The sequence below is a fragment of the Brassica napus genome, chromosome A3, assembly GCF_020379485.1.
Source record: "Brassica napus cultivar Da-Ae chromosome A3, Da-Ae, whole genome shotgun sequence".
In the NCBI taxonomy this organism is placed as follows: domain Eukaryota; kingdom Viridiplantae; phylum Streptophyta; class Magnoliopsida; order Brassicales; family Brassicaceae; genus Brassica; species Brassica napus.
Genome location: NC_063436.1, coordinates 14,400,561 through 14,413,226, shown reverse-complemented (window position 1 = coordinate 14,413,226; position 12,666 = coordinate 14,400,561). Strand labels below are relative to the sequence as shown.

The window sequence follows — 12,666 nt, the reverse complement described above, 5'->3', positions numbered from 1 at the left end:
CATACCGTTAAACCGTAAGGCTAACAGACAAACATCGAATGGTTGAAGATAAGATGACCGAATCTCTACCACCGGAAAGACACCATCAAACCCAGAATCTGATGAACAAACGCCGACACTGAATCCAAGATCAATGACCGGAAAATACCACCCTAGTAAAGGGAAAACCATCACGCCAAAACCGACGAGGACCATCGTCGATAACTGAAACAGGAAGTGGGGAGAACCTGTCACCGTCGGAGTTAGTGACACTCCGTGATTTCCACCAGAAATCGGAAAGTAAAGATGAAAACTCCGATTCATCCAAAACAACAAGGAAAGAGACATCACAACTAATCTAATGGAAAATAGATAGGATTAAAACGGAAAAGTAAAGATAACGCCGCCGGAATCGGTGAAGAAAATGTACAGAACGGTTTGAGTAAAGCGTCGTCTTTTTTTTTTTTTTTTTTTTGAATGAATGTAAAATTTTATTCAATCAAAACTTTAATTACATCAAGTGCTACTGTTATGATCTCCATATACATATCAATAGACTCTCAAAACTCTACTTTTCTGTATGTCAAAAAGAAAAACTCATGTAACTCTTGAGCCAAACCACACACTCAAGCCTTCCTCAAGGTATTGTTGCCCCGTTCCTTTCACAGCAAGAAGCTTCAGTCTTATCACTTTATCAACCCATTTAATCAGTAACAATTCATCTCTTGGTTGCTCTCCATGCCGACGAGCATTGCGCTCCCTCCAAATACTATGTAGCAACACTTGAAAAGTATATCTGATAATGAATACTTCAGAGGGTGTGAAACTAGAACTTAATTGGGAAATCAATTCCAGAATCACACTCCATTCCATAGAGAAAGCTCTCTTCATAATCCCACCTATCAATGACTTCCAAACTTTCCCCGAGTATCTACACTTGAAGAATAAATGTGAACAAGTCTCCTCTTCCTCTTGACATAACACACAAACTCCATTTATAGATGTATTCCACTTCTTCATTCTGTCACAGGTTTGCAACCTGTTCTTCACAGCCACCCATAACATGAAAGAATATTTGGGAGTAGATTGTGAAAACCATACTCCTTTATTCCAAATACATACTGGTTGCTCCTGTCTCATGTAGAGCCATGTCTTCTTCGTAGAGAAAACTTTTGTAAATCTGGTCTCAGCCTGCCTCCATAAGGGAATATCATCCTCCTCACTACGTCTGCTCTTTAACTCTTCAATTTCTTCCTCCACAGTGTTAAGAATAGCCAGTCTATGTCTTCTTTTCCGATGATAGAGCATCACTTCCTCAACCGAAGCATGTTCTGTAATGCCAATACCAATTGTACCTCTCCCTCCAAGAAGATCTCTGAGACATCCTAAAGAAAACCAAGAATCATACCAGAAAGATGTGTTTCTGCCATTGTGGACCTCCATTCGAATATAAGATTTAGCTATCTCTCTTAACTTCAGAATCTTTCTCCACATCCAAGATCCACTACTAGCATTATATTTCGTCGACCAGAAGGAGCTTTTCCTTATTAGGTAGCAGTGGATCCACTTCACCCATAAGGAAGAGTGAGTAGAGAACAATCTCCATACCAACTTCAAACCAAGCACAATGCTGATTTCTTTTAAAGGTCTAATCCCCAGCCCACCTTCTTTCTTGGGTAGACAAACATCTTGCCAACATACCTTCGCCTTGCTTGTCTTTAGGTCTGGCCCTGACCACAAAAAAGCAGAGCACAATCTCTCTATCTCTTTCAAACAACTGCTTGGCAGCCGAAAAGCCGATAACCAGAAGTTTGCCATACTAGTGATAACCGAATTAATGAGCTGTAACCTTCCTCCATAAGACAACAATCTCCCAGTCCAAGAGCTCATCCTTTTCCGGATTTTTTCTACTAAAGGCATGTAGTCATTGATCGTCATCTTCCTAGAGAGTAAAGGAAGGCCGAGATACCTGACTGGTAATTTTCCAGAAGCAAATGGGAAGCAGGTTAGGATATCTCTCGCTTGAATATCAGATAATCCAGCTGTGAACAATGTAGACTTTTCCAAACTGATCTTTAAACCAGAGATTACAGCAAAGTCTTCAAATATCTTCAGAACATTTTCAATAGATCTTTTGGTTCCATCCGTGAACACCAAAAGATCATCAGCAAAACACAAATGCGTGAGCAAAATATTCTGACATTTAGGATGGTAACCAATAATCCCCCTGACAGCCGCTTTATCCAGAATGCTAGACAACACATTCATACAGATAACAAATAGATATGGAGATAGAGCACATCCCTGCCTTAAGCCCCTACGACTCTGAAAGAATCCCGCCAGCTCTCCATTGACTTGAACCGAAAAAGATGGAGAGCAAACACACAGCTCTATCCAATGAACAAATTCCTCTGGCATGTTAAGAGCTCTTAGAGTATTCAACAGAAATGGCCAGTGAACAGTATCGAAAGCTTTTGCTATATCTATCTTCATAAAGCATCTAGGAGAGACATCCTCTTTGTGGTAATCCTTCACTATTTCTGTGGCTAATAGAAGATTCTCAACAAGCAATCTATCTTTAACAAACGCAGATTGATTGTAAGTGATACAGCCCGGGAGAGTACCTTTCAGTCGATTAGCAATAATCTTTGAAATCACTTTGTACAACACATTGCAGCAGGAGATAGGTCTATAGTCTCTCATCTCAGTAGCATTTTCCTTCTTTGCCACAAGCGCTAAGATAGTTGCATTCAGCCCCTTTGGTAAAAGCCCTTTGCTGAAGAATGAGTGAACTGCAGTAGTGAAGTCTTTACCAATTATCGACCAGGAGGCTTTGAAAAACTCTGCTGTGAATCCATCTGGCCCTGGGGACTTATTATTTGGCATCCGGAACAACACCTCTCGAATCTCATCATCAGTTATCGGCTTAATCAATCGCTCTCTCTCAATACTAGAACACCGAAAAGGAAGGAATTGTTGCAGCTCTTCGACTGATATGGCTTGAATTTCCGGGGGCTCAAAGGATAGGAATTCACTAAAAAATCTCTCAGCCTCAGCTTTGATATCGTCCTGAGAAGTGGCCATTACACCTGATTGGCATCTTATTTCTCGAATAGCATTTATAGCCCCTCTAATCTTCACAGCATTATGAAAAGCTTTATTATTACCATCTCCCAATTGCAACCAGTGCATCTTTGACCTTTGCTTTAACACTTTCTCCTCTATCGTTGAGATTCTTTGCCACCTCTCTTCAATTATCAGTTCTTCATGAATGTTTTCCAGATTGGGGTCTTCCATTAATCTCTCTTGCTGCTTGCAGAGATTATTATAAGCCTCTTTTACCTTCATAGACAACTTTCCCAGCTTCTCCTTACTCAATCTTCTGATCAGAGGCTTCAGGGCTTTAAGAGATTTGGAAAATCGAAAAAGAGCTGAAGTAGACTGAAAGAGAGGTTGATTTTCCTTCCAGTGGTCTTCAATCATCTTAATAAAATCCGACATCTCAGCGACTGCATTAGTAAATTTAAATGGTCTTCGCTTCCCTACAGCCTCAGTTTGCAAATGAAATCTGCCTCTAAGGTGATCAGAACAGCCTCCAGCCTCAAAAACTCCATACGATTTGTCTTGTCGTTGCAGCCAAGTATCATTAACAAGAAATCGATCCAGCTTCTTACATATAAGACCCTCTTCTCTCTTATTGCACCAGGTGAATTTCGGTCCTTGACTACCAAGATCCACAAGCCTGCAGTACTGAACTATGCTCTCAAAATCACGCATCCCAGAATTAGTTAACCCCGAGTCTTGATAACTAGAATGCTCCTCCCCATCAAGAATCTCATTAAAATCACCCATAATTATCCACTGCTTCCCTCTAAACATTGCTGCATCTTGATGATCCTTAATATCACTCCATAACTCCTTTCTATCCTCCATGACATTTTCTCCATAAACAAATGAGCAAAAGAACTCCTCTGTCTCCCCTTCTAGTAATACTGAAACGGTAATTATCTGACTTGATTTGAATACTAGAGTTAGCCGCGTCTGAGGACTCCAAACAACCCAAATTCTCCCCTTCCTGCTAAACTCATAATTATTTATCCAAGACCAACCATAGAACACTGAAGAAACAATATGCTTCGCCTTACTCTCCTTTACTCTGGTCTCCAACAGACAACCAAACTTCAAATCTTTATTAAGAATCCAATCTTTAACTACACCATGCTTCGAACTTTTATTAAACCCTCTTACATTCCAGAAGAATCCTGTCATTGAGAGGTTTTTTGATAGGCGTTTCTGCCTTGATTACCAGGCCCAGGTTTCTCAGGAAAGACCTTATGATTAGCTTTCGAAGATCTCGGCAAAGACGGTCGAATGTTGTTGACCAGATCAGCTTTTGTAGATTTTTGAACTGCTTTACTAATAACATCATTCGAAGGAGATTTCACAATATCACAGTAGGTTGGTGATCTCACTACGTTCACTTCCCCCTCTGCACTTTCCACTCCCTTATCTCTGTCTTCCTTATCTTTATTTACCTCCTGTTGTTTCCCCTCTTCCCTATCAATTGCCTCTTCTCTAGTTTCATTCTCTTCTACAAGATCATCCTTTTTTATTTCTTCTATCCCTGTATTCTGCTCTTCAATATCCTCCTTGTGCTGAACTACCTCCATTTGTGTTACTTCCTCGGTACTCTTCGCTCTATCCAACTCGCCATAATCATTTAGTTCATTAAGTATCAGGAATCTTGATGGCGTCACCAGTTTGTCTTGACCATACGTAAGCACTCTCTTCGTTGGACTTCTACTTTTCCCTGCATTTACATTCTTCCACCCTTCATCTATCTGCCCCTCCTCAAGTTCACCCACAACTGCCTCTATCAGAATTCCCTCTATACCTTCAGAATTAGAAGGCCCAATTTCAAGGATGCTCACTTCTTCAATGCTTTTCCCAGTCTCCTTGGCTTTCTGCATCATATTCCTCTGTATCTGTTCAGTCATACCAACCCCATCCTTTTTATTCATCACACAAGATTTCTCCACATGTCCCCACTTGCTGCAGGTTTGGCATCGAAGTGGAAGCCATGGATAACTGAATTCCACTAAGAATGACTTTCCATTTTTTGTGAAATTTATCTTAGAAGGCAGCTCTTTTGACAAATCCACATTCACAAAAACTTTAGCCAACTTGAAGTTTGAGCAAGAGGCAGTTTCAGGATGCAATCTCACTGGAAATCCTGCTGCGCTTGAGATGAAACTCAATCCCTGCCATGAGAACATGTGCATGGGCACATTTTTAAGGTGAACCCATAATGGAATAGACTTGACTTCTGGCTTCTCCTTTAGCTCGTCTGGCGCCCACAGCACTCCCATGATTCACAGATCCCCGTTGTATCTCACCTTCACCCTGTTTCTCCGATCCCAGTTGTTTCCCCAAATCCTTTACCCCGATTGATTCACCATGGTTCGTCTTCGTATTCCGCGTATCCCGATCGTCTTGAACCCCCATCGGAGAGTCAGACAAACCCGGCGGATCCGCCGTATCCATCTCGAAACCCTTGATCGCCAAATCGCCTTTCTTTTCGCTTTACCAAAACGGAGCGTTTTAATTAACGGAGCAAACTTAAAGCGTTGTCTTTTCTATCGCACTCGCAATCGCTTTATTTCAAAAAAAATGTTTGACTTTTCCTTTATTTGTGTTGTCACCTCAACATGGGTTTTCAATAAAAAAGCTACGTATACGTGTGTATAAACTAGAAAAATACTAATTGCTTAAAAAGATCAAATATTTTGATATGAAATATTTTATTTTGAGATAATTTTATTTTTATTCAGTATATTTTTAAAAAATTATGAAGCATTTTAATGAGATGTTCTAAACTCCAAATTAAAATAAGAGTATTTTTAGTTGCTATAAATTAAAAAAAAACAATTTAGCATTTAAATAATAATAATAATATTTTAGTATTATTCATGAAATTTTTCAAATTTTTTTTATTGATTGAGATAATAATTTGTATTTTACTTTAAAAATACGAGACAATGAAAAAATAATCCAAAATTTCTCCCTGTTTTATTGAACTTTGTTGAATTTTATTCTCCTTACTCACCTCTGACATTCATATGAGAATCAATATAAAAATATAATTGTATTTGATATTTTGAAAAATGAATTATTATCATCAAAACATATTGTTGACTATTTTGTTACTAATTCAAATGATTTTAAGCTGATAAAATGGTATTTGTGAGGTAATATGATGGAAATTTTTGGATTACCTAGTAGAGGTTTAGGTGGTCATGAGTTCAATTTTAGTTAATTAGGAGAATTAACATGCTTTAAACATTCTAATAAAGAGATGTATAGATTTTTGAATCTACAACCTTCGAGCCATCCAGAAAATAAATAAATAAAAGATAAGGAATGAGTTAAAAAATTTCAACGAAAATAATAATAATTGGATTAATTGACAACCTGAATCTGATAGATGATTTACAAAATATACATTTGAATAGTAAATGTATTTATATTTTCAACAAACTATTTATAAAATTATGTTATTTGTAATAAATATATTATTGATATTTATAATAGTAAATAAAGTGAAATAAAATATTTAAAAGAAATGTAAGATATTTCAAAATCTTAAAGGAAATTTCCACAAATACCACATTCATAATATCACTTTCTATGTTTACACTAACCACTATTATTTTCACTTTTAATAAATGGTAAATAGCACTTATACCCCTAGGATTAACTAATCTAGACTTAGAGTTTGGAGTTGAGGGGTGAGTTAGGTTTTTTGGAATGTGAAATTTAGGATTCTAATAAATATATAAATAAATACTTAAAAAATATTTAAATTTTTAAAAAATAGTTTTAAACATAATTTTTGATTTTCAAAAAAAAAGAAATTAAAAAATAAATCATAAAAAATCGAATTTAAAAAAGTATAATTCAAAAACATAAAAAATAGTATTTTTTTTATTTATTTAAATAATAATTTATTATATATAGAGAACAAAAATATAAGAGTCTTTTGTTACTTAATGAGAAATGTATTTTTAATTGTGGTAAAGATAAAAAATAGTACCATAAAAATGGTAAACATGAAATTTTCTCGAATCTTAAACAGACACTGCCATTGTCAACCAATCTTGTTTTTGTGTAATTTCCCTCTTTTTTCGCTCTAATTAATTAAGGACGAAATGATTTCTGCTGTACGCAAAATTTATTATTTCAAAGTATTATAACATGTAATTATTAGACCACCTATCAAGTGGAATTGACTCAAAAAATACTATATACAATTTATCAATCTTTGTCAACATCACCTTATTAGAATTGTTTCTCTTTAAAAACAGTCCTAAAACCGGAATCCATACGAAACCAACTGATTTATAAATTTTATAATGCAAGTGTCAGCTGACTTCTCTTGGGGAGTTGTTGGTACATTAACTTCTTTTTTCACTTCACATGCTCACATGGTTTCTTGACCCCTAGGCCCTAGCGAACGTAAAACAATAACTTTGCATTTTAATATGTAGAATATATATAACTATTTTGACCACTACATATCATATTTATTAAAGTTTTGCTCATGTTAAGTTTTTCTTTTTTTTTTTCTAAAATCTAGTTAAAAAACAAAGCTGCTTTACAAAATGTTACAATTTTCTTCTATAGAGAAGCGAAAGATTGAAAAATCATAAAGCTTAAAGGGAAAAGGGGCCCCAGGTTCGACTCATCCTTCTCTATATATTTTTCTCTACAAAAAAAAGGGAAAAGACATTTAAAACAATCTGGTCCGTTATTACAACCAAAAGACAAGCATGTTGTTGTAGTGGCCAAATAGAGCTAATACGTTAGGTTATCCTGAATCTTCTAACATATCGATGGATCTGATGATTCTAGTGGCCAAATAGAAAAACTACGTATACAGTTTTCCTTATTTTCTTTTGTTTTTTATGCCAATCAAAGTTTTTGATTCTTAACCAATCAAACTCTTGTATCAATAGATTTTCCAGAAGTGACAACGTGAGTGACGTTAACGAATCCCCAAAACTAATAGCTAGGTACAGTTATACCAACCATGCACTATGCATATACTATAATATATACACAAGGTCATCTAATATATGCCATGCACACATATGACGGTATAATAAGTTTGGTTACATAATTTGGGTAAGACCCGTTAAAACATTTATGCGGCATGTGCCTACCAATACAACGCACACATTAGACAACAGCTTTGACGTGTCCGAATGTATAGTTTTCTTATTTATTGTTATTTATTGTGGAGGGTGTCCTATTCGACTATTATTTGTTCTTTCAAACATTCGTTTTAGGGATTAAGATGGAGCTTTCCCATGGGTTTCTTCGTAATGTTGAACATGACTCGTCCCTTAACGATTTTATCTTTCGATTTTATGTAATATTTTCTACTTCTGCTCTACCGTCGAGCATGGTTCCAGAATCGTCTGTTCTGCCTCAAACTTTGATGCTCATTGAAATTTTATAATATAATTCGTACACAAATAATAAAAAACCAAGTTGTAGTATAGGGCAATAGTTATATATATAAGACGTAAATTTGTCGGTCCTAAATTTAAATTTTGCCAGAAACTAAGTTACTATTTGTTTTGTCAGACGAAAATGAAATCATGTATTAGGTCTCACTAAAAATATGAGATTGGACTATTTGTCGGTACTATTCTCCTTGGAAATTAGTTGAGTCCCGGTCCAGATACTCCATATCATGTTAAACAAAAATATATTATGTAATATATATATATATATATATATATATATATATATATATATATATGTTGGATGATATAAAACTATAAAGTTATAGATTCATTGCCATATAAAAAGAGTTACATACATTTACGTAACATTAAAATAATACATATATAAAAAAATTAATGAAACATTGGTTACTTTACACTCAAAAAACACTCATATTCTAAAAAGCAAATTTAATTTTTCTTAACTACGCCATTATTACCAGCCAAGATCAAATATTTGTCTTTTCTAGTGAGATTGGTGCATTCAAAATCCAATGCCTTTCCAATCACGCCCTGAACATGATTAGCTACTTCAAACTTCAACTTTCCATCAGGATCTTGACACGAGACGCCGGAGACAGGGTCTAGAAACTGGACCGTGTAGGTAGGATAAGGATCCATGAGGAAGAAAAGTGGGTCAAACGCCTTCAAGCCACTTGCCGTTGTACCATAGAAGAAGGTCGCAGGTGACGTCACAGCCACGGGAATGATGCGGTCACTAATCTCGGTGAACAAAGGACTAAACCTTAGCAAGTGAGGTTCTCTACAAGTGGTTCCTTCAGGACAAACTACGAGGTCACCTTCGGACAACAACTTCTTCATGGCTTTGCCGTCGCTGACTCGATCACGGGTCAGCCTGACGGTTTTAATCGGAGCTAGGAGCTCCGATACTCTACTCAAACTATACGTCACGGTTGTGATGTTTTGGGTTTTTAAAGCGAATCCAATATAGAGAGGGTCCAATAAAGTTCTGTGGTTACACGCAAAGAGACAACCTTTGCGTTGACTTGAGTTTAACTTTTGAGATGAAACGTCGTCGATCTCTACGGTAAGTCTGCATCCGGAGAAACCTAGAATTGGAATTGAAAAGGAGTAAGGGATGCAAAGAGAGACGAAGAGTCTAGCTGCTGCGGCTGCGACTGCGAAAGGACCCCACATGAACAAGACAAGTGCGTTCATTAGGGTTGGCTTGATTGCGAGACGACCATCATGAAAAATTAATGGTTTAGGGTATTGGTTTCTTGGTAGGGTTTGCCAGTTTCTTTTGTCGGACTTCTTCACGAAATAAATCTCCTGTTTTAATTAAGACGGAAAAGTCAAGAAATCAGTTGAATATTACATGAAGACAATGAATGACAAGACCTAACAAGATCAGTTTTATGTATTGGCATGAAATTCAAAACCACAAGTTGTATTTCACTGTCATGGCTAATAACTATGTATACAGATAATGTCATCATTTTCAAATTCCTATTTAATGATATTGACCATGGATATGGTTTGGCTGCTTTTATTTTTACTATATATTTCGCACTTGCAATTAATAGAAAGATAATCTAAGGTGTCTCTCACCGTCACCACTTTAACTATTCATATTCTATGTTGCTTAAAGGAGTATACCAAATTATATCATTCACGTTATATATATTAGATTGATATATATATATATATATATACGTTTAAATGATATTTATAACATTTTCTCAGAAATTTTGAAAGCATGTTAAAAATTATTGGTGAGGAGATGGGTTGAAGATAAATAAAATTGCGTACCTGGCAAAACTGAGAGACAAGATATCGGTGAAGAGATGTGTTGAAGGAAGTGATGCCAATAACATGACCAGTGTTTAATCTCTCTTTACGAACCAACTCATCAAAGTCAAGATCGTGTTTGGTCTTATCCTCCATGATTCCTATGTAATAGCCACCAACGACCTTCATCTCTCTCCCGACAACAACTTCAGTCTCCAAGTAATCTTTCAAAAACCCTTCAATCATAACTTGAGGAAGATCATCGCTCACACCAATTCTCTTCCCTGCTTTCCTCAACACTTTGAACATTTCGAGTCCAACATCTTCGAGAAAGTATTTAGGCAAAACCGCCCTCCCCGCTCGAAGACCATCTTTCTTTATTCCAAAGAAGCTCACGAAGACCATCACTTTAACACCCATCTCGTGGCTCATCAAGCTTATCAATGGATAGAGAATGAAGAGGATAAATGACCTCATTACCCCTCCTGCCTCGAATGCTACGAGCATGAAATAAGGGAAGAGAGAGTCTGATTTGAGAAGAGCTCCTTCTAAGTTGAAGATCAGTGTGTCGCGTGATAGGTCGGATAGGAGGAGAAAAGAAGGGCCTTTTTGGTATTTTGGTTTAGGATTCCGGTATCGTCTGAGAATAAACCGGTTGAAAAGAAACATTAGAGATTGGAAAATTGAAATCTTAACCGACATTTTTGTGTGTTTTTGTAGGAAGTTTTTTTTTCTTTTCTTTCTCGATCTGCTACGTTTAAGCCACTGCATGTTTAGATAACAGTTGAGGGGTATTTATATAGCAAAGATGTGCAACATCACGACGATCTTACCCATAGATGTGTTGAGTATTTACAAAATTGAGCATTGATCGCTAACGTACAGCTTGCATGATTATGCATTAAATGAGATTACCAAGTGAACATGTAAATAGTATAGTTGAAAAAGTATGCGTACGCGTGTTTGGGCAGACAAAAACTATTGTTGAAAAGAGGATGAGTCAAAGCTTTTCATTATTTTAAAAAGAAATAACACGAGTCAAAGTTTGTGTGTAATAGGAGATTAGCGCACATTACAGGTCTTGTTCCACTTGTGTGTATACAAATGTTATCTTCATTTTTTAAAACAAAACCAAACTGAAACGACATGGTACATATAGTATATCCAGAGCCGGCTCAATGGTATTATGGACCTTGGGACAATTGTTTTTTTAATTTCCAAATTATTATTTAAAAAAAAAATCTGATAGATATATGTTTTTTTTTTAAATACTAAAAATATTTTTTTTTAAATAAATTTATGGAAATAAAAAATATTTTCTTATAAAAAATTTTGGACCTCTTTTTTAATTTTAATATAAAAATATATGTATTTTTTTTTAAAAAAAAACGGACACTTATCTATTAAAAAATAAGGGAACAACAGATTGGGCCCAAAACGATCGTACCACAGCCCCTTATCTAAGCCGGCCCTGAGTATATCATACTATAATATATGAACTGTTACAGTTACCAAACAATAAAATATTGATGGAGATCCATTTATTATTGCGTATTATTCTCTTGGAATGGTTATTTCTTATTTTAATTACGAACTACTATTGTATTTCCAAGTTGGAATGTTTCATTAAATTGTTTCAAAGTCCAAGAACACTAAACTAAAACTAATGTGATGGAGAAATCATACGACTAGTAGAATAGATATTGATTGATGCGTCATGACAAGTTGATCATTTGTATTTTGTTTTCTGTTATCGGCTGTTTTGGAGAAAGAAAACTAAGGCTCCGAATGGTGACTGCGGTTTGAGCGGTGCGGGACAAGCGGTTCAACTGTGGTGCAGTTTTAAAGTTATAAAAATGTATAGATATATAGTATATGTAGAGCTTTTTGTTACTGTTAACTGCGGGGTGGGGCGGGACGATGGTCACCATTCGAAGCCTAAGAAGAACACCCTTATTGACAAAGGTTTTCGAGGAAATATCTAAACTAAAAAAGTATTAATGTTTTTAATAAAATTAATTAACTTTTATTAAAAAACTCAAGCCATTTATATAAAAAATATATAACATATGAGTTTCTCACAAATATTTTATAATTTCTCATTTGAGAAAATTTATTAATTTTTTTTTTCATGTCTTCTATTTTAAATATTGTAATTTTAAAATTTGTTAAGAGAGTCCACAATACTGCTAAGGTTCATTTAAATACTAAGTAGATCAATCAAATAGAAAAAAAAACTGTTGTTGACAAAAAACCTGCCCTACAAAAATTAGCATATCTGAAAAGTTAAATGTTGATCCAAAAATTATTGTTAATCAAACAAATGCGGTCCAAAATTCAAGATCCAATTACCATTGCGCAATTT

General features: G+C 35.5%; 1 protein-coding gene across 1 annotated transcript; it reads right to left on the bottom strand.

Annotated features, from left to right (window-relative positions):
* Window positions 1–8,819: 8,819 nt before the first annotated feature.
* LOC106438654 (probable glycerol-3-phosphate acyltransferase 3) lies at window positions 8,820–11,101 on the bottom strand. Its single transcript, XM_013879898.3, has 2 exons — window positions 10,323–11,101; window positions 8,820–9,842 (listed from the first exon to the last, which is right to left on the bottom strand). Exons 1-2 carry the CDS (start codon window positions 11,070–11,072, stop codon window positions 8,961–8,963), a joined length of 1,632 nt encoding a protein of 543 aa, XP_013735352.2. The 5' UTR covers window positions 11,073–11,101; the 3' UTR covers window positions 8,820–8,960.
* Window positions 11,102–12,666: the final 1,565 nt, after the last annotated feature.

Coding starts and splice junctions, on each gene's coding strand:
- LOC106438654 (XM_013879898.3), bottom strand. CDS start 11,072: ATGCAGTGGCTTAAACGTAGCAGATCGAGAAAGAAAAGAAAAAAAAAC. Junction 9,843..10,322: donor TTGTCTCTCAGTTTTGCCAG/GTACGCAATTTT, acceptor TAATTAAAACAG/GAGATTTATTTCGTGAAGAA.